Genomic DNA, 24,611 nt, shown 5'->3' with positions numbered 1-24,611 from the left:
GATGTGTTAATATACTGCCACTGATGTTAATAATTGATATACTCTAGAATATTCACCTAATGATAATAGATATTATATATATATATACACACACATAAAATAACTGATATACTCAACAATTCAACATCTCCTTGCGAGGTTCTGGGAACAGAGTAGTGAACAAAATAGTGTTCCGTATAGTGCATGACCTGACTAGTTATAAGGATATGCACATCCCTTCCTTACCAATACGCCGGTTGGTTTCCCCTTGTCTACCTTCCCATTAAGTTCCTGCTAATGGCAAACATTGGCTGCGTGCTCACTATGTGCTGAGTTTTCCACACTTTAAATATATGCCTTCATTCAAGCCACACAGTAACCATGTGAGCTGGGTAGTTTTTATCCTCAGTTCACAGGTGAAGAAATAGGGACAGAGAAGTAACTTGCCCAAGGTCATACTACTAAGAAATGATGAAACTGGGCTTCATACCCCCTGGAGGTCTGGTTCTAGGTCCTTGCTTTTAATGCCTATGCTTTTCTGTCCTTCCCATGATGAGACAGTTACATTGGTGCACTTGGCTCATAAATATTTTTCTTACTGTGTCAGCTGCCGCACTGCCTCATACATACTAAGTAATCAGTGAATATTAGTTGAGTGCATAAGAAAATCAGTACTAAGAAGGATAAAATGATATGCTTGAGGATGTTCCTTGTAGCTTTATCTGTAATAATTAAAAAGAAATGCAATCTAAAAAAACAATAGAGGAGTGGCTATGTAATTTACCATCTGTGGTCTTAATGGAATATTTTGTAGCTACTAAAAATGTTAATCATTAAGGTTCTGTAGTAATACTGAAGGTGGAAGGTGGAATGTTATGATGGCTGTATAGTAACAAAAGAATGCAAACTGTAGTGATCATAACTAATCTGGGGGCCCTCTAGGCTTTACCATTGTGCTTATAGATCAGATGATGATGATAATAAGCCCAAATTATGCTTGCCTCAAACCCTTGCCTGCTTACAAGGAACCTTCATTCCCTCCGCTGCGACCCCAAAAGTGTGTCTGAGTAGCCCCCGGGTGCTTGCCTCCCCTCCTGATGCTGGTGGGCTGCAGGGAGCACAGAGCACCTGCCCAGGTCTTCCTATCCAGGCCCCGCACGGGCTACCGTGGTGGGGAGAGCCCTGCCCCTGCCCTGTCTGCGGAAGGCCTGTGCCCTGTCTCTCCTGCTCCCTGGAGGAGCCAGAGAGGTGCTTGTAGCCTACAGACCCGGGAGAGCAGCTTTCCCCAGCCCTGTCCTGCACTTTGACTCCGGGACCCCAAATTAGTCCTCCTTGTGCCCAGAGTCACAAAGGCCATTGATGATGGAAGGCAAGTGCCAGGAGGGCACGGATTTTTTTGTCTGTTTTGTTTGCTCCTGTCTGCCAAGCGCCTAGAACAGGGTGTGACCATGGTACACTTTTGTCTACCATGTATTTTATAATACATCTTCATGACAAACTGCTTTTTGAGCTTCTAGCCTTCACTTCTCACCTCCCTGGAGTTCAAGGGGACAGGTGATATGCCAGCAGTGTGCAAGAGAACTTTCTGCAGCGAGGGAAATGGTCTATATGTAGGCTGTCCAAAAAGTGCCCTTCATTTCTGTTTTAATTTCATTGTTCTTGACTCTGTCCTTATTCTTCTTCTGAAGTCTGTGCCTCAGAAACCTCCCGTGTCCTATTGAAACACAAAAAGCCCTGATGATTTCAGCTCATCTTTAGATCCTGGAAAAGTTCATGAGTACCTGGTCTGCCACTAGCCAACCCCTCGATCTCAGTTAAGCCTCCATTTATCTCACCCTGTGACCAATAGTAAAAAATATGTTTCTCTGGAAGAAGGAAACCAAGGGACAAGACTGTAGTAATATATGAGGGACACCTGTTGGTCCTCCCATCATTAGAGCTGTGTGGGGAAAAAAACACTGGACCAGGACGTAGGAACCCTGGGTTCCCTTCCCATTTCTGGCCTTGGTGTCCTAAGCACACAGTCTCCGTAGATGTTCTTTACCGTAGAATCAGATGGCTGAATTAGGTTATTTGGTAAATCCTCTTTATACCTCTGTGTAAACCTTAGTGATTTATGGAACATAATTTGGAAACCTATATATGCTAAAGTTACACCGTGTCACAAAAAAAGGGAGAAGTACCAAAAGAGGTGCAGGCACATGCTGCATTGTTGGTCCACCTGGAATTTTGAGGGAATGAATGTCAACAATTTTTTTGTTGAGTCCAGACCTGCAAAACACTCTGCTGTGAAATTTGAGAGACACAAAGGCGAAAATACCACAGCCCCTTTGCTGCCATACTCAAATGTCAGTAGGATAATGAAAAAAAAAAAAGTTATAACACAAGGCAGAATGATAGATATAACAGAAATTGTTAGATGCCCCCCGATTTGCCACTGGCTCTAGGATTTTCTTATTCAGCACCCCCTTTCTGTGGAGGAACATTTCTCGTTAGGGGGCCGTCCTTGGAACACACGTCACAGGGCTGCCAGGATTTGGACTGGCTGTGACGTCATGTTTCAGTGTCGTGTGTTCTCAAGGCAGATTCGGATGTCAAGGTTTTGACTTTACAAAATACTTTACAATTCTAAATGTACATTCATTTCAACCCCTTTCCTGAGGCTCAGAAATTAACAACGTACCAAGTAAGTATTAATGAGCTTGGTGGAAGGACGGACTTGGGCTCTAGAGACGCCACAGCAGACACTTTGCAAATTCTAGTGGTAAAAATAAATACAAAACAGGTTTTCAGCTTATTTTTAATATTATTGTATGTAGCTTAAATGGAATTATGCAGTACAAGGCTTCAGTGGTATCAATTTTTGAGAAAGCATTTTGCAGTGACATTAAATAAAAACCCAGGTTACAATAACTAAAAAGACATTGTGTCCGTGCAGGTTGTTGCAGTGACATCACTGTAAAAGGTAGGCTCTCTAAGGATGAAGCATGTCACTGTTTTTATGAAACCTGTTCCACAGTCCATTACTGTGCAGCATTATTGTTTCCCCAATTTAGTATTTTCATATAATTCCCTCCACAGAACTCATCTTTCCAGAAGCCCATTAGCATTTTATTAACTACTTTGTCAGGAAGTGTGAAATTTACATTTGAATCAGTTTCTGATGATGCATTAAAAATCACAATTAAGCACACCACTTAATACATTGACCCCAATCCTTTCTACACAAACTACAAGTGGCTGGATATACATTTTTTCCCTGTTTTGAAATTTAGGTCATGACAATCATATCAGATAGGATGAGGAAATCTGAATTTGATTATATTTGCTGACTTGGTTTGACTTTAAGAACACGAATTGGGGGATGGAAAAGAACCTTTGGATTCTGTCATTGGGCCAACCCTTTTGCAGATGGGGACACCGTAATCCACAAAGTGCAATGACCTGTCTTGGTTGTCCCCAATCCACAGGTGTCTGGGATTCTCTTATTTATTCTGCAGCCTACAAATGTTGCTTTGTTTCCTAAGGGTAAAAGAGCCCCTGGGATTTGGGAATTTCTAAGAGAGAGCATACCAACATCTTCTGTGGATAAAAGGGTGTGCAGTGGAATTGTATGATATGCTGGATGTGTGGAGTTCTTTAAGTTATACAAAGTATAAAACGATCGAAGTAGATGGCCCACAGCTATGGTGAGGTTAACGATAACAGAAAAGAAAACCGTAAACAAAGCTGAGATGATGAATGGCCTCATTCCAGACTGAAGCCCTTGGTGTGGGTGGGGGGCACGTATGTGTGGGCGGTAGGGCTTTGTATCTCCAGGATTATAAACAGAACGTGGTAGGGAAGCGTTTGCTAATGCACACCAGCATTAAAAACTGGGGATATGGTTGGACTTTTTGCTGGTATGAAGGTTGGTATTTCCTTTTGTTGAAATCTGCCTGCCTTTTACCAGTAGCCCGAAATGCTTTGATGGGTGGGGATGGCATGAAAATGGTCTTCATAATTTACAAAGCAGGTGAAACAGTGATTCTGACAGGGACAGTGTGGTGAGTACATTTTAAACTCTTACTAAAGCATTTTCCCTTTGTCCCAAGATTTCTTTGGACTCTTATTTTTCCTTTCTGCATGTATTGTTGAGAATACTCTTTTCTTTCCTCTCAAGTATTAAAAAACAAAATCCTCTAATCAATGAGATGATTATATATTTAATAAATCTTAATTAAACCTCTGGAATTTAACTTGAATCTGGCTAAATAGTTACTCAAAAATGTGAAATTAGGTCCAGGAGCTCAAAGCAAATTTACAGTGCACATTTCATGTATATGTCATGGACCCTACTTATCCTTGATCATTCTTTTTTCCTGGTTCTGACTCCTGAGATATATATCTGTCCTGGTCCTTACTTCTAAATTTTTATTGACATTTATTCTTTATCTACTTTTATAGGCTGCCCTATATTCTTGTAGAAAGAAACGGGACTCTGGTCTTCTCTGTCTCACTAACCCAGCTTTTCTCACTTTGTCCTTGTCTTCTTCCCTCCCACCAAGCACACCAGCTTCCTTTCAGTTTCCAGGCTTTTCTGAACCATGTCTCATCTCAAGATCTCAGCTCTGATAACCTTTTCTGCAAACCCTCTTCTGCCACCTTTCACATCACCGGATTCTTCTCCTTTTAGGTTCGGCTTCAATGTCACCTCCTTGGACAGGTCGCTGTGGACCACTGTGTCTCGGATGTTTTCTTAGAGGAATCTGTGAGTCAGTTTAAGTTAGCCGTCAGATGATTAAGAATTGGCTGTAGGCGATGTAAATAAATGCAGCACTATAAATAGTTAAAAGTTTGTGAGGGAAAGTTGCAGGGTCCTATAAGAATGAATAAGAAGGACAGTAACTTAGACTGGGTGCTCAAGAAATGAACCACAAGAAAGAGCTTAACCTCTGAAATAATAAAGATTTCAATGCTGGCCCCACTGCAACCTTACGGAAATGCCAATTGAAGCAAAATTCTGTATCGTATGGTCACCTCAATAACATCAGCCAATGGTAAGGTTTGGGAAATGCAGTTATGTTTATATTAGCGTATACCCTCCTACCTGTGCTGTGACAGGTGACCTAATTGATTTGTGAAAGCCCTTTGGATAATGTGGGCGTCGGGGGTCAGGGGTGCAGGGGGAAAGAGGGTACAATTCAAAGAAGTCAATTCACTGGTTCACATAAGCCTGCTTTCTACACCTTTAGAGCCAGAAAATTGCTATCTTCACCTTGTGTGATAAATTGTTATTTTCCACATGTAGGATTTCATTTTGTCCTTCTTTTCCCATCATCTTTGCAAATCTGCTTGCCTCATAGCAAAGTTCTGAGGGTTAATCATTTATTTAGTGTGTAGAAAACTACTTCGGGCATCTCAGAAGAAATATGTTATATAGAGAATAAATAATACAACAATAGCAACAACAACAAAAAAGAATTGGCTCTAGGCGGTTTTAGAGCATAGCAGTTATAAATGTCTACATTCCTTAAAAAAAAAAAACAAACCCAAACCTAGATTTTAGTCAGTGTCTACTAACCCTGTGCTTCCTTCCTTGTCTCACAGTAGGACTAGGCCATCCTAGTCCCTCTGTTCTGGCTTCAGGAGAGGATGACTCCATCTTGACTTTCAGCTCTAGGTGCTGCTGTTGTGTTTCGGTGACACAGTCAGAACTGAAAGGCAAGCATGCAGAGTTTTTTCTTGTTGTTTGTTTGTTTGTTTTTTCCTTTTTATTCATTTATTTATTTTATTTGTTTTTAAGCATGCAGGTTTTTTAAAAAAGACTAGGACAGGCTCTTAAAGTGAGCAGGAGTTTGCAGTATTATCTGAAAGCTTTAAACCCAATCTGCAAGTATTAGCCCCCTTTCTGGCTGAATAGGTTTTAAGGGTACCCTTTAAAAGAAGGCAGTGTAGCTATGTTTAGGGGAAGAAATAAAGTGATAATTTGTAATTTCGAAAAATACTACTGCTTTTTTTTTCACACTCCAACGGATATCAACAAAAACGCTGAAAGCCTTTATGGAACATTATTCTTCTAATCAGGGACAAGTGGGAAATTGTAAGTAGCTGTTCAAATCGAAATCATGCGTGTGTCTGTCCTGTGAAATGACAGGTACAGGTTTCCCTTCAGATGGAGGTTTGTTTTCCCCATTTCTCCTTGGCCGGGATAACTTGAAACGGTCTGTCTGCTAGCATGAAAATCAAGGGGGTGGGTGGAGGGGCCAGGATGTTGCTGTAGGAAAGTACATTCTTAGAGTGCCTTTTGGGGAGAAACAGCGGAAATATTTTTATAGTCAGCTAAGATAACAGGAAAGAGAGAGTATGGCTTTTTATGGTAGAAATCTTGAGAAACTTCAGGTTGCCCATATTTATATATGAATCATTGATATCTATGCACTTTAAGTTTCAACTCGTAGCGGAACGTGTGAATAGCATTATTGTGGCAGCCCACCTTTTTGAGTACTGCAAGTTTTAGAGACCAAAGTGAATAGTGGAATGCACTCAAAACGCTTGACATATTTAAAACTTCCAACTTGTTCTTCCAGCATGGATCCTTTTGCTCATTTTTATTTTTAAGTAGTACCTTGAGATACTTGGAGTGGTTGTCACAAAATTACACTTTCTTGAATAACAGGCTGGAGGCCCATATACCTCTTGTTATTTGCAGTAAGTCCCAGGCGACCGTATGATGCAATGTCAGGAATTATGGTGATGGCCAGCAAAATGTCAGGCTGACAAGGTTATGGGGTTTCTCAGCCAGCTTTGTACATTACACCTTCTAGTTCTGTGTTCTAAATTATACGTGCCATAGCTAGACTTACAACTAGCATACCACAAGCTTCTCGAGTCAGCCTTCAAGATAACTTCCTCTTCTTCCTCTACATGTATTGAAGTTTTATAGAACGCTGGGGGCACAGACTATCTATCACTAGGCATTGTTTTGAGAGTGTCGTGAACTTTTGAAACAGAAAGGAACCTTTCATATTTAAATCCTTAAGTTTGCAGGTTGATTTTAAATTTGTTGTCTTTGAGATAAAAGGCTAACTATAAAAAGATCTCCTGCCTCAAAAGACTCAGTATGTAGTTACTGAGCTGAGGCAAAGTACTTTGTGTTGTAATTTAGATTTTTTAAAATGGCCGAAAGAGGAGAATAGGTATGTCTCATTCATAAATAATGGCCTTTTATTGATTGGCAAGAGTCAAGAAGAAACTGTCGACCAGAGAAACTAGGCTGTCAGAGTCTTGTTTCAGGGTTATTACCATACCTGCTTAGACTAGTGTAGTCCTAGAAACATTTGTATGGAAGTTCTCTCATGGGTTTAAAAGTAGAGTTAAACAAACTAATTAAATTTGTGTTAGAGTTCAAAATCTGCTATCGATAACACAAACATCCTATAAAAGTCCTTTGGTTAATGTTTATAAAAGAGACGATTACATATCTGAACTTACTTCAGCGTAGATTATAGGTAGTCTTCTTTGGTTGGTAGTTTGGGACCATAAACCAGACTGTGCTAGCTGAAACCACAAAGCCATTTAAATAACAATGGAAACACTGCCAGTTCTGTGGCCTTTAAAATTTTTTGTCAAAACATTAATATTCTTTTATTGTAGGTTGCAAATATATCGGGAATGAAAAAAACAGTAAAGCTAATATTTATTTAAAGCACTGTAATTTAAGGTGTTAGAAATACTGAGAAAGTTTTTTTTTCTTTGAGTCTAACTTACCCGTAGCAGTTTAAACATGTTGTATTTCTTCTCACTGGATGGATACCTTATGGTATGGGATGAGCATCTGTGCCTTAGTGAATTGTCATATTCCTTTCCAAGTCTGATCCCACTTCCAGTAGCTTGTCCTTTGTGCTTTCAAAATGTGGAATATCAGAGTTCTTTAAACGCCATGTCCTCTGGGACATCTTCATTGTTTTCATCATAACCACTCTCCAGTTTCTCTTCCAGTGTTAACACTTTTCATTCCTAAAAGCTGACATACCTACTGGGGTAAAACATACCAAGATGAAGTCCCCGACCTCCCAGACCTCTAATTGAATGAGGCATACTGAGTAGCCCTACTGCGGTAATGCAGTAAGGTCAGTGAGTGAGAGTCCGTGGGTCACAGAGGAGGGGCGCCAGACCTAGATGAGGGCAACTGTAGATGCTTCTAGAAAAAGTGAGGTTTTAAGTAGGGTGTAAAAGATAGGCAGGAGCTAGGTAGGTAAGCGGGGGGCCAAAGACAAAGAGTGTTCTAGACCAAAGACACAGATGGATTAAAGCCTGAGAGGGCCCTGCACACTGAGGAACTGAATAAAGTTCAGTGTAGCTGGATTATAGAGAATGAGGTCAGATTGGTAAGTGATGAAGTTTCAGTAGGACGAGCCCTGTGCCAGGAAAGAAGGAGACACATGTGATGAATGTTGAGAAGGGAGGGCTTCCAGGACTGGATGTTTGGATGGGTGAAGCAAGGGAGCAGCAGTCAGGTTTCTGTTAAGGACCAATCAGTGAATGGAGGTCATAGGGGGAAGATGACAAGTTCAGTTTTGGATATTTTGGGTTTGAGTTGCCTGTGGCAAATATACACAGAGATATACCTATGGACTGTTTATAGCTCAGCAGACATCTCTGGTTGGGAAATAGGAATTTGGGTGGCACCAGTATTATGACAGAATAAAATCATGGAGGAAGAGCATGAAGAGTCAGAGGATTTAAGTCTAAACCTTAAAGCCCATCAGTATTTAAAAGACAAGTAGAGAGAGTGGACTCTTCAGAGAATGCGAAGATGCAGTGGGCAGAGAGGAAGAAGCAAACCAGGTGAGATGTCTGGCGGCCAAGGGAAGACTGGAATCCGTCCGCTGGATTCGGCAACATGGGGACCCTTAGTGATCTTAGGAGGAGTGGTTTCCATGTAGAAGGGGAGGGGGAGGGGAGACGCAGCCTGGCCGGGGCTAGACCACTGTGCATGGCGAAGTGAACAATTTTGGAAAGTTTCTTCATGGAGGAGAGGATTTAAAGAGGGTAGAAGCTGAAAGGAAATGGAGTTGAGGGACTTTTATTTTTTAAGCTGGTAGAAATCTGACCCACATTTAAAGGCTGATAGGAAGAAATCATTAAGAGGTTGGTCATAGGCTGAATTTAGCCAGAATTTAAAACTCTTAAAATTCTTTACCCAATGTGTTCTTTTATCTTGCAGTATTCTAAATAAATTGAATTCCAAACTACTAATTACTCTGCTACTTCTGTGGTCTTGTTATCCCAACGAGATTGCAAATTCCTGTAAAGCAGGATTCAAACTGATCTCCCCCCTTTTGATGGGTAGCCCTTAGTTCAGTGTCTTACACAGAGAAAATTCTCAACAGATGTTATTTTTAGCACACCCATTTGTTTATTCATTTTTCCTTTGAGTAAACGTTTAATGTCCACTATGTGTCGACACATAATATTAATATTCTAGGTGCTGAGAGCATAAAGTTCACTAAGCCATACATACCCCCATTTCCCAAGGACTTTATAATCTAGGGACACAGTTAGTAAACTAGTAATTAAGTAGGGAAGCAAAATGATTGCAGAATGCAACAAGTCCTTAAAAGGACACTGGGATAGACAATAATCCTTTATATATATTTTATATATATATATATACTTTATATATATTTTTTCTTTTCCCATGAATTCTTGCTGTTGTTGGCAGAGAACAGCCATGAGCAAGAGTTAAGATGGGGAGAAAAAGATGGTGAGTAATAGAGACTGTTTTTTCCATAATGTAGTTACTCCTTTGTTTACATGTCTAAAGTCAGTAGGGAGATAGGATGGCTGTAATAGGCTATACATTGGTTGGTCGGTACTTAGGATTTGAGAAAATAACCAACTACCCACATTTTCTTTTCTCCCTGTCAGTAATTTGCCATCTTCCATGTATGAATGGCGGCCAGTGCAGTTCAAGGGACAAATGCCAGTGCCCTCCAAATTTCACAGGGAAGCTTTGTCAGATCCCAGTCCATGGTGCCAGCATGCCTAAACTTTATCAGCATTCCCAGCAATCAGGCAAGGCATTGGGAACACATGTCGTCCACTCTACACACACGTTGCCTCTGACCATGACCAGCCAGCAAGGAGTCAAAGGTAAGCTTATTATTTTCATTTTTCCCAGTCATCACGCCTCTCTTAACCTGCCAAACCCATACGGAAGCAAGTCTCTGCAGATGGCCAGGGCTGGTGTTGGAATAGAAAGGAGTAGATGATTTGTAGCGTGAGAAATGGCAGTAGGGACAGAAGAGGGGCCCAGGTTTGTGGCTATCGTATTTTCTAGGCCATAGGGATTTGACACCTAGGAAATAAGAAGAAGGAGCCCATCTTTCTCTGGTCACTCTGAGCACCAAGATCTGTCAGACATTCATGACACTGTTCTGGCAGGAATCGGGAAGTGGAAAGTGAGCAAGGTGGTATCCTGGCCCTTGCAGTAGTGATGAACTTGTGGATCACATGGTGCCTGCTGATGAATACCAAGTCTATTTTGCAGTTGGTTTTAGTTACAAACAATCACTTAACGTCACTGGGCTTCAATTTATTTATCTGTAGAGGAAGGTAAACTAGGTCACTTGGAGCTTGAAATTCAATGCCTAACTCAGTCTTTGAAACTTGCTATCTCTTGTACATACACAGTTTTTCAAAAGGGGACAGACAAGTGTTATTGGCCCTTATTCTTGAACACCTGATTGTTAGCATCAGAAAATGAAATTTTGTTTGAGAGCTGCAGATAGTAAACACAGACAGAAAATGTCACACTTTGGTATTACATGGGTGTGTGTCCCAAGAAACACAAAAGTATGTACACACTGTGTTGTCTAAGGGTGAGAGAATTATGCTTTGTGAAATTTATTTCCTCTTTTGATGTGAAAGTAAATCCTACAATTTCTACAGTAGAAACCTTGAGAGAAATTCAAAAGTAATCAAACTTTTGAGTCTTTATAATTATCATTTGATAAAAACATACCCACCTGTGACCACAAGGACCATGAATTTCATAGTTATCTGACTTTCTTGAAAAAATATTTTTGAGGCTTAAATTTCTCTTTATAATTATAGTTTTAGTTTTTAAAATACATAAATTTAGTTTAATCTTTTTGAGTATACCCTTTTATTCTCAAGAATTTTGATGGCTAGGTAGCAAATATATGCTATATTTGCATAATTTATACTGTGTGAAATACATATGCATATAAGTATATGTGTGTATAAAATTTACTTCCATGCTGACTTGCATGTTAATTATTCATGACTAAGTTTTTCTCCCAATCTGTTTCAGTGAAATTTCCCCCCAACATAGTCAATATCCATGTGAAGCACCCCCCTGAGGCTTCAGTCCAGATACATCAGGTTTCAAGAATCGATGGCCCAACAGGCCAGAAGGTAAAAGAAGCTCAACCAGGCCAATCCCAAATCTCTTACCAAGGGCTTCCTGTCCAGAAGACCCAGACAATACATTCCACATACTCCTCCCACCAGCAAATCATTCCTCATGTCTATCCTGTGGCTGCTAAGACACAGCTTGGCCGGTGCTTCCAGGAAACCATCGGGTCACAGGTGAGCAATGTTGCCCCACCCATTTTAGTAATGTCTTCTAGATATAGTGGCATTTTAAAAGGAAAACCAGACTTCTCTGTTAATAAAATGATTTACTGTAGAAGGGGTTGACAAACAGATCCATAGACCTGTTTTTGTAAATAAAGTTTTATTGGAACACAGCCACATCCATTCATTTATTAGTGGTCTATGCCTGCTTTCAAGCTATTGGCAATAGAATTGCATAGTTTCAGTGAGACCATGTGATCTGCAAATCCTAAAGTATGGTTCAAAAAGCCCTTTACAGAAAAAGTTTGCCAACCTCTGATCTATAAGGTAATTTTAAGTAGTGAACTTTGAGAAATGCTGCTGGAAGTCCATGCTTGTCTGTTTATGTTATTTTCAGTTAAGTTAATCTGTGTATAAAACATGTCAGCATGAGAAATGATACATGAGATACACTCTGCAAAGTGCTTGAAAATATTTATGGCTTCTGCTGCAATGGTTTTAATAGTTTGTAGGTTACTAGTTGTAGTTAAGTTTTGAACCCATCTTGCAATGGGTCATCTTTTATTTTCTGCTGATACAAATTCATAACTAGAATGGCAAAGCAAGGGTTGTTTGAAGTGCATTTTAAATATCATTGGATTTACCTGTTACTTCAGGCCTATGTTTGTATTACAAAATGGGAGAAAGGCTGAGTTTTCTTTAAAACTCATCATTGAATGTACATAGTGCAGGCAACATTAAAATATTGGTTCCTTTCCCCCAACCACTGGGTGCTTCCTGCTTGGGGTGAAGGTTAAAGGTTAAGTGACAATGATGTAACTTTGTCTTGTGGTTCTCTTCCTGTCACATGATTGGGTTTGAATCCCCCATGAAGAGAGTAGATGAGGTACATTTACTATTATTTTTCCATTGGTACCTGAACATAATAAAAATAAGTGCATAAAATATTTGTAGATGATAGAATCAATTGCTTTAGAGACCTAGGAAATATTTTTAGGTACTGGGCAAGTTCATGGTAGGGTTTGGTACTGGGCAAGTCCAGAGACAGAAGGCAAAATTGGTTTGTAGACCCAAATGGAAAGAACACCCATGTGGATGGAGTTATAAGATCTTTAGAGCCATGGGTCCAGCTCTTGGTAGTAGGGAGCCAGCTTCCTTAAGTGTAAGGTGGAGGAAAGAATATAGGACGTTTTCAAGATTAGACAAGGCAATGTGAGCACTGCTTTGCAAACATTACAGCTTAGAAGGTTCTTATCAGATAGAGTCAAACCTTAAAAAACAGAGTAGGTGATTGGTTATGTCATGTAATTTCAGTAAGACAAGGAAGGGTTGATCCCCCAAACACAACCTTTGTCTGACTGTGGATACCTGAAATCTCGACTTAAAGAGGACCTTTTCATTCTTCAGTTGAAGACCAGGTCTAAGCAAATGCTTTTTGGAAAAGGAACATTGTCAATTTAAAGTTAGCTAAGAAGTAAAGACTGGATTTTTGTGCTAAGGGTGGATTTTGAATGGGGCTGAAGATACTTCATACACTTCACAGTTTTGCCTAGACTAGCCTTGGGGAGGAAGGAGCCATTTGCGGTTGTTCAGTCATTCCAGCTTAGGTCGTTCATGAGAAAGGAAAAAGCAGGTTCTTTTAAAACCATGTGCTCAATATCTTCTCTCTAGTTTCCAATTTGGAACACAGATGATAAAAGGCAAGAAAATGAGGTATTAATAAGCCTATTATTCTTGTATAATAGTGAGCCAATGATTGCTGACTAGGAAGATTAAAAATAAATTATATACTTTTAAGCCTAAACTGGACTATACAATCAAAAAGAATTGGAGTTACCCAAATAATTCAAACTTAGTGGAATACTTTTGTCTTTCCTGGATACTTTTCTGATTTTTTGTCTGAATGATTGAGACAGTGATCTCAATTCTTGATTCATTTTGCGTATGTATCACTAATACACAGTTTCAGAGTAAGACCTGTTTTCAGAAAATATTCTCAGAATATGTTTATTTGCCTTCCTGTTGGTGAGGAATGTTGCTGGTTGCCTGTGATTGCCCAGCTAATTTGTGAATTATGATCAACCAATCACAAAAAACACATTACTGGCAAATAAACAATAGTACGTAAGATGTTTCCTGCAAAGGTGTCTGAAAATATTTGCACTTTCTTGTTATGGTTGGTTTGCAAACATAGCTTTAGAAGAGGTATAGGCAGATTTTAAATGAATGGTAGAAACAATTGGATAAATGCTCACTAGTGCTCTGCTCATTAGGAACACCTGTATTAACTACAGATTTCAACTGCTGAGACTTTTAATGCCATAGAGTTATCAGTAAGTAACACCTATGTTTATGTGTTGGCATAAGAGATCACATGCAAAACGATCTGGCAGAAACAGTCCTTGTTTCGATGGCACATTCTAATCATTAGGCATTAAACTTGGGGTTAAAAACCCAAGGTGAACTTTAGTCAGGGTATTTCGATTCAGAGAACTTCATAGAGAAGAACTTTAGGAACTGCTTGGACTGTGGAGAAAAATGGACTATTGGAAAGGGGGAGAATAATTAAAAAGAGGAAATAGATCATTGCAAGAAATGGATAAGGAAGAAATGCCAGAAGTGGCCTGAGAAGTGAAATAGCTTGGGATTCTCTGCACACACTTGCATCAGTGTGAAGCCTCTTAACACCTGAGCCACAGTGCAATATAAATGGCGTCAATACAAAAATGCCATGAAGCCCTCTGACCATGCAGTCAAACTCAGAATCATTAAAAGTGGGACAGCTGACATGTGCCTCCTGGTGTGACACAGCATGAAGTTCACACATCATCCTTGAAGTGTTCTTGCTAAAAATGTTTAACTTGAATCTAATCAAGCCTTTACATCTAACTTCCAGCTTACAGGAAATAAAAAAGCAAACTAAAAACTTCACACATGCACACACATGCAAACACACACACACACATCAGTCAGATTCATAATGTGGGATATTATTGCCTAATTTCTTTGAAAATCATATTTTAAAAAAGCAGAATGAGTTTTCTAGAAAAGAGACTAAAGAGACACAACAGCAAATTAATATATAAACTATAATCAAATTATGGTTTAAAAAACTCCCCAAACCCTACTCAAAAATACATTTGAAGAGCAATTGGGGAAATTTAAAAAGGACTGGATATTAGATGATGTTTTCGAATCATTATTTTTTTAGGTGTGATGATGGTATTAGAGTTATATAAGACAATGTTCTCATTCTTGAGAAATGAAAGCCAAAAGTTTTAGGGGTAAAATGCTATGATGTTGATGATTGACTTTTTTTTTTTTTTTGAGAGGGCATCTCTCATATTTATTGATCAAATGGTTGTTAACAACAATAAAATTCTGTATAGGGGACTCAATACTCAATGCACAATCATTAATCCACCCCAAGCCTAATTCTCATCAGTCTCCAATCTTCTGAAGCATAACGAACAAGTTCTTACATGGTGAACAAATTCTTACATAGTGAATAAGTTCTTACATGGTGAACAGTACAAGGGCAGTCATCACAGAAACTTTTGGTTTTGATCATGCATTATGAACTATAAACAATCAGGTCAAATATGAATATTTGTTTGATTTTCATACTTGATTTATATGTGAGTCCCACATTTCTCCCTTATTATTATTATTATTTTTAATAAAATGCTGAAGTGGTAGGTAGATGCAAGATAAAGGTAGAAAACATAGTTTAGTGTTGTAAGAGAGCAAATGTAGATGATCAGGTGTGTGCCTGTAGACTATGTGTTAATCCAAGCTAGACAAGGGCAATAAAACATCCACAGATGCAGAAGATTTCTCTCAGAACAGGGGGGGTGAGGTTCTAAGCCTCACCTCTGTTGATCCCCAATTTCTCACCTGATGGCCCCCCTGCGACTGTGCCTGTCTTAGGTTGTTCCTCCCTTGAGGAATCTTACCCGTCTCTGGCTAACCAGTCATCTTCCGGGGCCATACAGGGAAATGTAAGGTTGGTAAGTGAGAGAGAAGCAATATTGTTTGAAAAGGTTAGCTTTTTACTTCTTTGCAGATTTATGCCCTGTGGCTTCTATGCCCAGCATTTGTCTTGAGGTATCTTTACCACTTGGAAGAATTATTGATGATTGACTTTTAAATGCATTTTTATACACAAATATAGCAATATTGTAACAGTTAACTCAGAGTGGTGTACAGTGATCATTGTATTACTCTTGAGTATCTCAGCATATTTGAAAATTTCTTATGAGATAAAGAAGCAGAAAAAAGTTAAAAGTTTCCTAGACTTATAAATAGAATGATATAATTTTAAGCTGGACTTAAAAGCTGTAACCTTAATATAGTAAATGAATTTTTAGAAAATAATTTAAAAGCTTCAGTGTTTGAATGAACGGAGTGGGTGAGTGGATGCAGGGATGGTAGATATGAGGAAGCCAGGGAACTGAAGTTGGCCAACTGTGAAGTTTCCAGGGCCCAATCTAAGAAGTAAAGTTGAAAATAAAAAAGAGGAATGTAGGGGCTTTTGTGAAGAATCAAGCATCAGGATTTGATTATGGGCTGCAGTGAAGAAAAAGGTAGTGATGATTTGGACCGTTTTGAACTTCCTAGCTTCGAAATTGGATAAATGCTCACTATGATTGACTTTTGCTGGGAGGATTGTGAGGTAAAGATGAGCAGCTATATCTTCTTTTTAACCAGCTCCTTCCTTGACTAACATCAAGAATGGAGTATTCTTCAGTGTCAATCAGGAAACCCAGTGCTATTTTAGAGAACAAATGGAGAAAATTCAGTGGTCAGTGAATGGATCTTTAGTGGTGATTATTAAATTCATGAAACAGCGGACCTTTCCTTGACTTGGATGATAAAGAGCAGGAAGCTGGGACTGGAAATACCTATCGTGTTTTTCACCTCGACAGAGAGTATCAAGATTCAGAGGGGAAATCATTCCTATTGTTTTCCTATTGTAGAAAGTGACGTTTCATCTTTCAGAGTCCTAAAAATTATTTGTTCTTAGGATCATATAAAGGACTGATATCCATGTGAAATGGTCTGGGTATTGGCATCATTAAAATCACTTTAAAGGATTAAAATAATAGAAATTAATGTAACAGAACAGGTTGAGTGGCTAAGGGGAATGGGTTTCTCGAATGTGAATCAGGTTTGAGATGGATAACAAATCATAATTTTGGCAGAGTTGGTATCTGTGCTACCTGGAGTAAATAGTGGTACTCTGTACATATGTGAAAACATTTCCGTTTGCTCACCGTATAGATCAAGATAGAATTACATCTCCAGTGGTTACAATGATCAGCTTCTTTTAGGATAATCTCATGTTTTCATGTTCTTTAAAAGTAAACATTTCCATGCTAGTTTTCATCTCTGTGCAGAGACCAAATCTCAGGAAAATACCCATCCACTTGATGTTTGCATCACAGGGACATTGAGTATTTATACCTTTTCCATGGTACAAGGGCACCCTTTGTCTTAAAGTGGTTCTCTTAACAGTGACCTGAATTTGAAACTTATTTGGCTTTTGGGTATTTTGGTTGTTTCGGACATGTTTTATTTATTGCTTAATTGGTAGAAAAAAGATTTACAGTGACCTGATGATGCCAGATGGTATGAAAAGACCTTGTCTGAGGAGGGTTCAGAATCGTGATGTAGGGTCAGGGTCCAGCGTCCACGCTGGGTCTGCCATATCCTGGTTGGGCAATCATGTGCTCTTTGTTAAATGTGGAAATATGCCCCTTGATTAGACACAGGGGTTATAAGATGACACGGAAAACTCAAGTGCTTTAATACCTTCCTACTGCAAATGCCAAGAGAGCAGAAAATTCCACCTACAAACATCTGAATTAACTAAGAGAAACAGAAATACTGGAAAACATGGAGTGGATATAATGAGAAGAAAAGATGTTTTTAGTGTAGTGCTCTAGCGCAGATAAAGATGATCAGAAAACACAAAAATCCACTTTCCTAGTTTCAACCATAAAATCCCCTTAACAGTAAAAAAAAAAAAAAAGAAAAAAGAAAAACCCAAAAGAAACAAACTCTAAATTCTCTAAAATGTATTCTCTAGAAAAAACCAGTTTTTGATGTGAAATCCTGAAACCACTGGTAAAGCCTTTCTTTTCTTTAATTATTAGTCTTCTAAATAATAAGACCTGGGGTAGAATTGAGTTAAAGTGACACAAGGACTGTGTGGGTTCCTCCTAGAGGTTCCAGAAGTTGTACCAACAGTTGTCTTTGGGCAGGAAAAATGGAAACAAATTGGGCCACTGGAGAAAGAGATAATTTAATTGGAGATGGGTTTCTTTTGGTGGATAAATTTGGTAACATCCTCAGGCTCTAAACCTTAGCATGAGAACACACACCCACACAATTCTGAAGGGCCAAACACATACATACTTAGCTTTTGTTAATTTTTGTTTTTAATAAGCATCGGATAAATTAACAGGAAAATGTGAGCTCATCAAAGTGGAAGATATCCTAATTCCGTGGCTGAAAGTACTTTTTAAAAAGAGTCTCAGTACTCTGTCCCAGGGCTTTGAAGAAAAATATTTCTTGGTTTCTTCCACACAGAAGCCAATGAGAAAGTAGGGAAACAGATGTCATGCCTGTCAATTCCACATGGCAGAAAACATGGAGATGGATAGATACAGATGTAGACATAGAAACAGGCTGCAGACTGGAAATCTCTTCTCAGTGACAGGAAATGTCCTCAGCTCCAATTCAGGGAGCTGGGACATGAAGTCCTGCTTAGAAATCTGTTCTTCAATTTCTACAAAAATCTCCTCTGCTGATACTATGAGTGTTATTGGAGTGAGGTCTCAAGTTGTGCAGAAATACTGGTTGAGTTCTAGAAGGGATAATGCCAGACTCATTGTAGCACTCTTCACATTGGTTATGCCCCTAAATGGAGTCTGTAAGCTACAAAAATAGATGAGAAGTCTAAAGAAAGAATCGCTATAAAACATGCTCTCAAAGCTTTGTGGTATTATTCCTTATGTGGGAAGGGAAACTGAGGCAGCCAGGCTGGGTCAGCAGTGGGCACGGGTGTATATGTGGCCCTCCTCCATTACCCATTTCCCCAGGCCACATGCTTGTATGGCCAGGACCCTCCCTGGTGAGCTGGGCCTTCATCTGTTTGCAGGGGAGCTGCTGGATGGTGGCTGGAGAAGGTGGGGCCGGGGCTACCAGACATCGGCCTGCTCCATGTGCCGGGAGCACCATTGGGGTGTGCTGATTGCATTTACTGAAGTTTGGCCTCCTTCAGGTGGAATGAGTCATTAACACCAGGCACTTCCTATGACATCTGGGTTTTTCTTCAGTGGCCCACTCAGATACTCCTTTGGCATAATGTAAGAAATATTTAATTGAGTGTTAGTGAGACTGGTTGTCTCCAGTGGCTCTAAAGTGGCTGTCCCTGCCCAACTTTACCTGTGTCAACAGCAGAGGTATCACTGAAGGTGTCACACACATCAGCAGTAGGTGTTGGGGGCTCTGGTCTTGCTCCAGCGCCAGATTGCCTCGGTGCAGGGCCCACCTCTACACCAGCACGGTCAGGGGTAAGAGCTAAAGGGGAAAGCGCAGCATGTAGAAGAACATGTCTGCATGTCCCTGGGCTTCTGCCAGGGGTGGGGAAAACTGCTCATTTTCCTTGGATTGGGAATATGGGACTGAGACATTAGGGTAATCAAAATATAGATTCTTAGAACTGAAGCAGAGTACTTCAGAGAATGGGTGCTGACAGTGTCCTTCCTACTGCCTACCACCCATCTTTACCCAGGCCATTGTCTTCTGGGCACCAAAGAATCTGTTTCATGCTCACTTACCTGAGCTATTTAATACACATAAGTTAATGCTTCTGTGGTCCTCCCCAGGCCCCCTTCTCTCAGATATTTTTCATCTTATTGGCAATGAAAATGCCTTTATCATGATGTGGAAGATCACATTCCATATTTTATACCTCCAGGGCTCATAAAAATAATGTACCTTACTAATAATTAGACTCCTGCTTTTGCAGGGGACCTGGCATTGAAATAATTACAGAGCTGTTCAGAGTGGAAGCATGTCATGTCACTTCTGATACTGACAAAGTTAAGCAAGATACTCTGGTCATTGCATTGGAAGATGACTGTTCTGAGTGCATTGGAAGTATTTTTAAGAGGCTGTAGTTTGAATTGGTGCTTGATGTAAGCTCTACACGTTATGAACATGTTCAAAGAATCACAGCTGGTATTTCTAGGGCCTGATGTTGTTTCTTGGCTTTATCCATATGAGCCCTTATAACTGAGATTTTCTAAAATGAACAGGAATCATCTGGTTTACTAAAACACAAACAAACAGAAACATCAATAAGAGCAAAAAACCCAATCTGGAACCTGACCCATAAAGTTGTAGAGACATAAAGCAACATTACCCTATGTTGAGAAACTACAAAATAATCCCCCTACTCCAGCCTGTGCCTTCCCCAGGAAATGATGATAGATGGTGTCTTTATTCTCTTGTGTTCTTTTGTGTGTAAAAGAATTTATACAAAATATGGAATATTCTGTTTCAGTGAGATCTCTTTATGAGACCGCACTTTCTCTAGTGATATGGCTGTTGGACAATTTCAAATGTTTATTTTGAAGGAATTGTTTCAGAATCAATTTTAAGCTGCACAAGAAAATTAGTATTTTTTGATCTTCTGTAGCTCACTCGTTTGCTATATTCTCAATGAGTCTGAAAGCTGCCATTGGCCAATTCAGCCTCCAGCAGGGATTTGCCACCATTGAGGATATATTTAAAATAATGTCCTCAGCCCTGAAGGGCGTTCTGAAATCCAAGAAGGGATGAGTTCTAAATATTTTGAACCCAAACCACAATGCTTTCAAGATGCCACTCTGAAGAGGACTGGTTTAGAATGCATGCGCTTTACAGAGCTGTTAAGAAAATGGTCTGAACATTTGTGGCTTTGAGGCATGTATCTTTGTAAGACAATTATAAGATTGATCACTGATAGAGAACATTCACTTTCATGGCCTTACTTGAATTTCAAAAGAAGGAAAAGTGGGTGTTGTTATCTCCCATTTATTAAGTGGAACTTCAGCCTCTGAGAGGTGGGACTAGCTCTGTTGATATTCCCAATCCCATAGCTCTTTTCCCATTTTGGTGAACTCACCATATCTCTTGCCTTCAGTTTCCTGATTTCTCAGATTCCCAGCTGGCTGAGAAGACCACTGCGGCCTGTTCCAGTCCCGCAGTCCTCTGACTGTGACACTTTGGATGTCTTTCTTCCTCTCCACAGTCGTAGGTGCCCCTGGCAGTAACGTGTGCACAGGCTCACAGGGAAAATGGTCGGACCATGGAAGATGGTCAGTATCCAGAATGACCTCTCCATTCAGCCCGACCTGAGAGACCCCCCTCAGGGGCGGCCCCCCACAAAGCCTCCCAGAGCCTTCTTCAGCCCACCCTGTTTGCTCCTCCCTGAGCCCTTCCCCAACTTAGAATTTGATAAAGCCATTTGAATTTAATTATCTAAAAATGTGTTAATTTTGTGCCTCTCTTCTCTTTCCTAAAAGCCTGTGCTCTTTATGAGGGCAGGGCCACTTGGGAATTGAGCTCAGATAGACGAGTGGGTGGTTGGTAAATATATGAGTACCAGTCAGGTCGGGTGAGGTTGTGCCATAGTGATGAATCAGTGTAACAAAAACTGGTGTGCGCGCATGCTGCGTGCCTCGGGGTGAGCAGAGAGCTCTGTGCCACGTGGCTCCCAGGAGACTGGGCTGACGGTGGCTCTGCCATGTTAGTGCCGTGCCATCCAGGAAGGGCGGCCGCCTCAGTGTCCACAGCAGGAGAGAGGTGCTGCAAGGGGCACTCCGCCCTTTCTCCCCTGGCCCTGCTTAACTGCTGGTGCTGTGGACTGAAATGTGGCCCTTCCAGACTTTGTATGCTGAAAACTTAACCTCCAGAGGGACTGTATTTATAGGAGGTAATTCAGATTAAATGAGGTCATCAAGGTGGGGCCCTGATATGATAGCATTAATGTCCCTAAAGAAGTGACACCAAAGAGCTCACTCTCTCCCCCATGTGGGGACATCTCAGGTGGGGACATCCTATAAGCCAGGCAAAGAGACCTCAGCAGAATTAACCATCCTGGTACCCTGCTCTTGGACTTCCAGCCTCCAGAGCTGTGAAAAAATGAACACTAGTCCAGTACCCACTCCGTGGCGTTTTGCTATGGCAGTCCCCACTGACTAATACAGCCAGGAAGCTGGGCTATATGGGGAAACAGGTGGTTCTTTGATGGGCAGTAAGTGCTCCCACCACAAGTGGCAGAGTGGTTGGCAAGACAGACGTGCTTTCAGGGAATTAAAAACACCTATAAATATGGTTTGTGGCATTGAGTTTTTCTACACTATTTGCAATCAAACCATAGGTAATTCTTAGTTTTCAGCACTGTGTGCGTACTTGAATGAGACACAGAAAAGCCGAAGCCATGGTCAAATGAGGCATCTGTTAAAATGTATAGCGCTGTGAGGCCCATAATGTTTTTTCTTCCTTTCAGTATCTCTACATAGACAAAAAGAAAACTGACAAGTGGTGAAGCTTAATATAGAAAATTTCTCTCAGTGCAGTTGTAGAAATATGCATTGTGATAAATAGGTCTTTATGGTGATCATTTGGGAGTGATCTGGTTGCTGTAGTAAGAATAACAATACCTCTATGTCCATTTTTACTTCTTTCTTCGATGTAAGTCCATCTTTTTAAACGCATCCTTGGTAATGGAACTTAGACTAAATTTCATACCTTACCATCTACTAGTAATATATGTGATGTGACTTGTGTTGTTTTGGAGCAAGGAACGGCTGATGGGAATCATGATGTCAGAATATAATCATGACAATACTTACTCTTTTTTCAATTTAAGAATGGCAAGACACCCATATCACAAGCTGGCAAATTCGACTCAAATCATTGTAGAGGTGGAGAAAATGAGCAGCCCAAACTTAAATCTTTTCTTTAGAAAAGATGGCAAGTAGAATTGGGAGTCTCATGCTTAAGATTATTTCTGCCCTTGTATGTTGCTTTAAAACCGTTTTTGCCTTGGTGTAACTTTTAAAATACCGTTTCATGAACCAAAGTAGTTGTCTGGAATTCCTTGAAGCCCATGGTTTGGCTTCAGCAGGCTTTAAACAAATACACTGTCAGAAATCAATATGGATACATTTCCAGCAGTTAATGCCCTAGTCACAGTAGATACTTTGTAAAATCAATAGCCTGAAATATCAGAGGATTATGGTTGTATCAGATACCCCAAATGCCTAACATTGTTTTAATTACTCTAATAAAAGAAAGCTGGTGGACTTTGTAAAAAAAGAAAAAAAACCTTGGCTATGAAGAATGTTCTGCTCAAGCCAAAGAAAATTTTTTATAAGTTCTTTTAGAAAATCTGGAAGTATTTAAGCATTTTCCTTTTCTTATGAGACAATGCCTGTTAGCCTGCCAGTGCTCCATCATACAATACTCTCCTTTATGACAACAGGCCTTTTGAACAACTTGATCGAATATGTTGCTCTGTTCGCATTAGTGATAGGGTTCAGATATTTGGATCCTCTTTCTATTGGCACATAGAGATAAACATATTTAATGTTCTAGTGCATGGACATTGAAGAGCTCGCTGAGGTTTTCCAGTTTAATTTGGAGCTGTAGTCGGCCCAGATGCTAGAAAACGCCACTTGGAGCTTGGGAGATGGGCAGAAGTCTCTTTGTCAGATTGGAGGTGTGTTTGTATCATAGTGAAAAGTTCGATAGGAACAAAGAAAAGCTGGGACAGAAGTTTGGATTAGTCCAACTTGTTACACACAGTGAGAACTTTCCCCATAAGGCACCTCATTATGATTCTTATGAAAAAAAGTCCAAGATTTCCAAAAATGGGGTTCGCATTCCTAAGCCAGATTCATAGTACTGAGGGTGTAGCTTCTGTTTGCCAGAATGCCTCAAAGTTTTGTTCCTGCATATTGGAATATATATCCCATGTAATTACAAATCCTCAACTTCTGGGTTGAGGTAGAGGTGAGCATGGCAGCTACACAGGTGGAATAATTCATAGGACACCTGTGTAGTGTGGGTTGATCAACCATAATGTGACTTGAAAATGTTTCACAGCTCAAGGTATGCAAAACCTGCCTCTCCATTTACCAACTTCAATAATTTCTGGTATTTTGCCTATTGATGATAGTATATAATTCATTCTAATTATTTCTTTTAATCAAGGAAGTTGCTGTTTAAGAACCATGACTATTTTCAGGAAGATAGAGCTGTCTGTTTTGTGTAGGTTAGTAGGAAAGGAGTAGGCATGAAGTAGGGTCAAGAAGAGGAGATCTATTTTGGTTATCACTGATCAAGTTGGCCCAGGTTAGGGTGTGATATTAGGACTAGGAAACACGTGGCATCATGGAATCGAGTATGTCTACCTGGCAGATGGGGAATGTCTAAGGAACACTGTACTTCATAGGATTTCCTGACCTAAGAAACCATTCCACTATTGCTCCTTGGTTCCTCTCAGCCCTGCACTGGGGGCTTCTTAAAATGATAGAATTTAGTCATATCAATGAGTATTAGCAAATAGCCTATCCTTAAAATTTTATTGATGATGAAGCTATAGTCCAGACAAGTAATTTAATTTGCTTCACATCATGTATTGAGTTCATGGTGATGAGGACTACAACTGAGGCTTTCTGGTTCCTTCTCCAGTGTTCTTTCTACTATTCCATCAAGGCTCTTATGCCATCTCTTTGTGTGGAGAATTCCCAAGAAACCCTTGCTGTCTGTATACACTGGCTCAGGCTGCTATAACAGAATACCATAGACTGGGTGGCTTGAATGACCACAGTTTATTTTCTCACAGTTCTGGAGACTGGACATCTAAGGCCAAGGTACCAACAGATTCAGTTCCTGGTAGGGCTCTCTTCCTCGTTTGCGGACACCTACCTTCTTGCTGTACCCTCAATGGCAGAGAGAGAAAGAGCTCTGGTTTGTTTTCTTCA

At 40.1% G+C, this 24,611-nt stretch overlaps 1 protein-coding gene across 7 annotated transcripts in view; it reads left to right on the top strand.

The window, feature by feature from the left end:
- Positions 1-24,611, top strand: part of LTBP1 (latent transforming growth factor beta binding protein 1) — a 367,875-nt gene that overhangs the window by 180,768 nt on the left and 162,496 nt on the right. For all 7 annotated transcript variants that reach the window (XM_057497285.1, XM_036931602.2, XM_036931601.2 and 4 more), the window contains 2 exons: positions 9,892-10,116; positions 11,300-11,577. In XM_057497285.1, the coding sequence (XP_057353268.1) occupies positions 9,892-10,116; positions 11,300-11,577 (503 nt within the window). The remainder of the gene's footprint in view (positions 1-9,891; positions 10,117-11,299; positions 11,578-24,611) is intronic.

The sequence above is a fragment of the Manis pentadactyla genome, chromosome 2 (assembly GCF_030020395.1).
Source record: "Manis pentadactyla isolate mManPen7 chromosome 2, mManPen7.hap1, whole genome shotgun sequence".
Classification (NCBI taxonomy): Eukaryota; Metazoa; Chordata; class Mammalia; order Pholidota; family Manidae; genus Manis; species Manis pentadactyla.
This window is presented reverse-complemented; position numbering and strand designations above follow the sequence as displayed.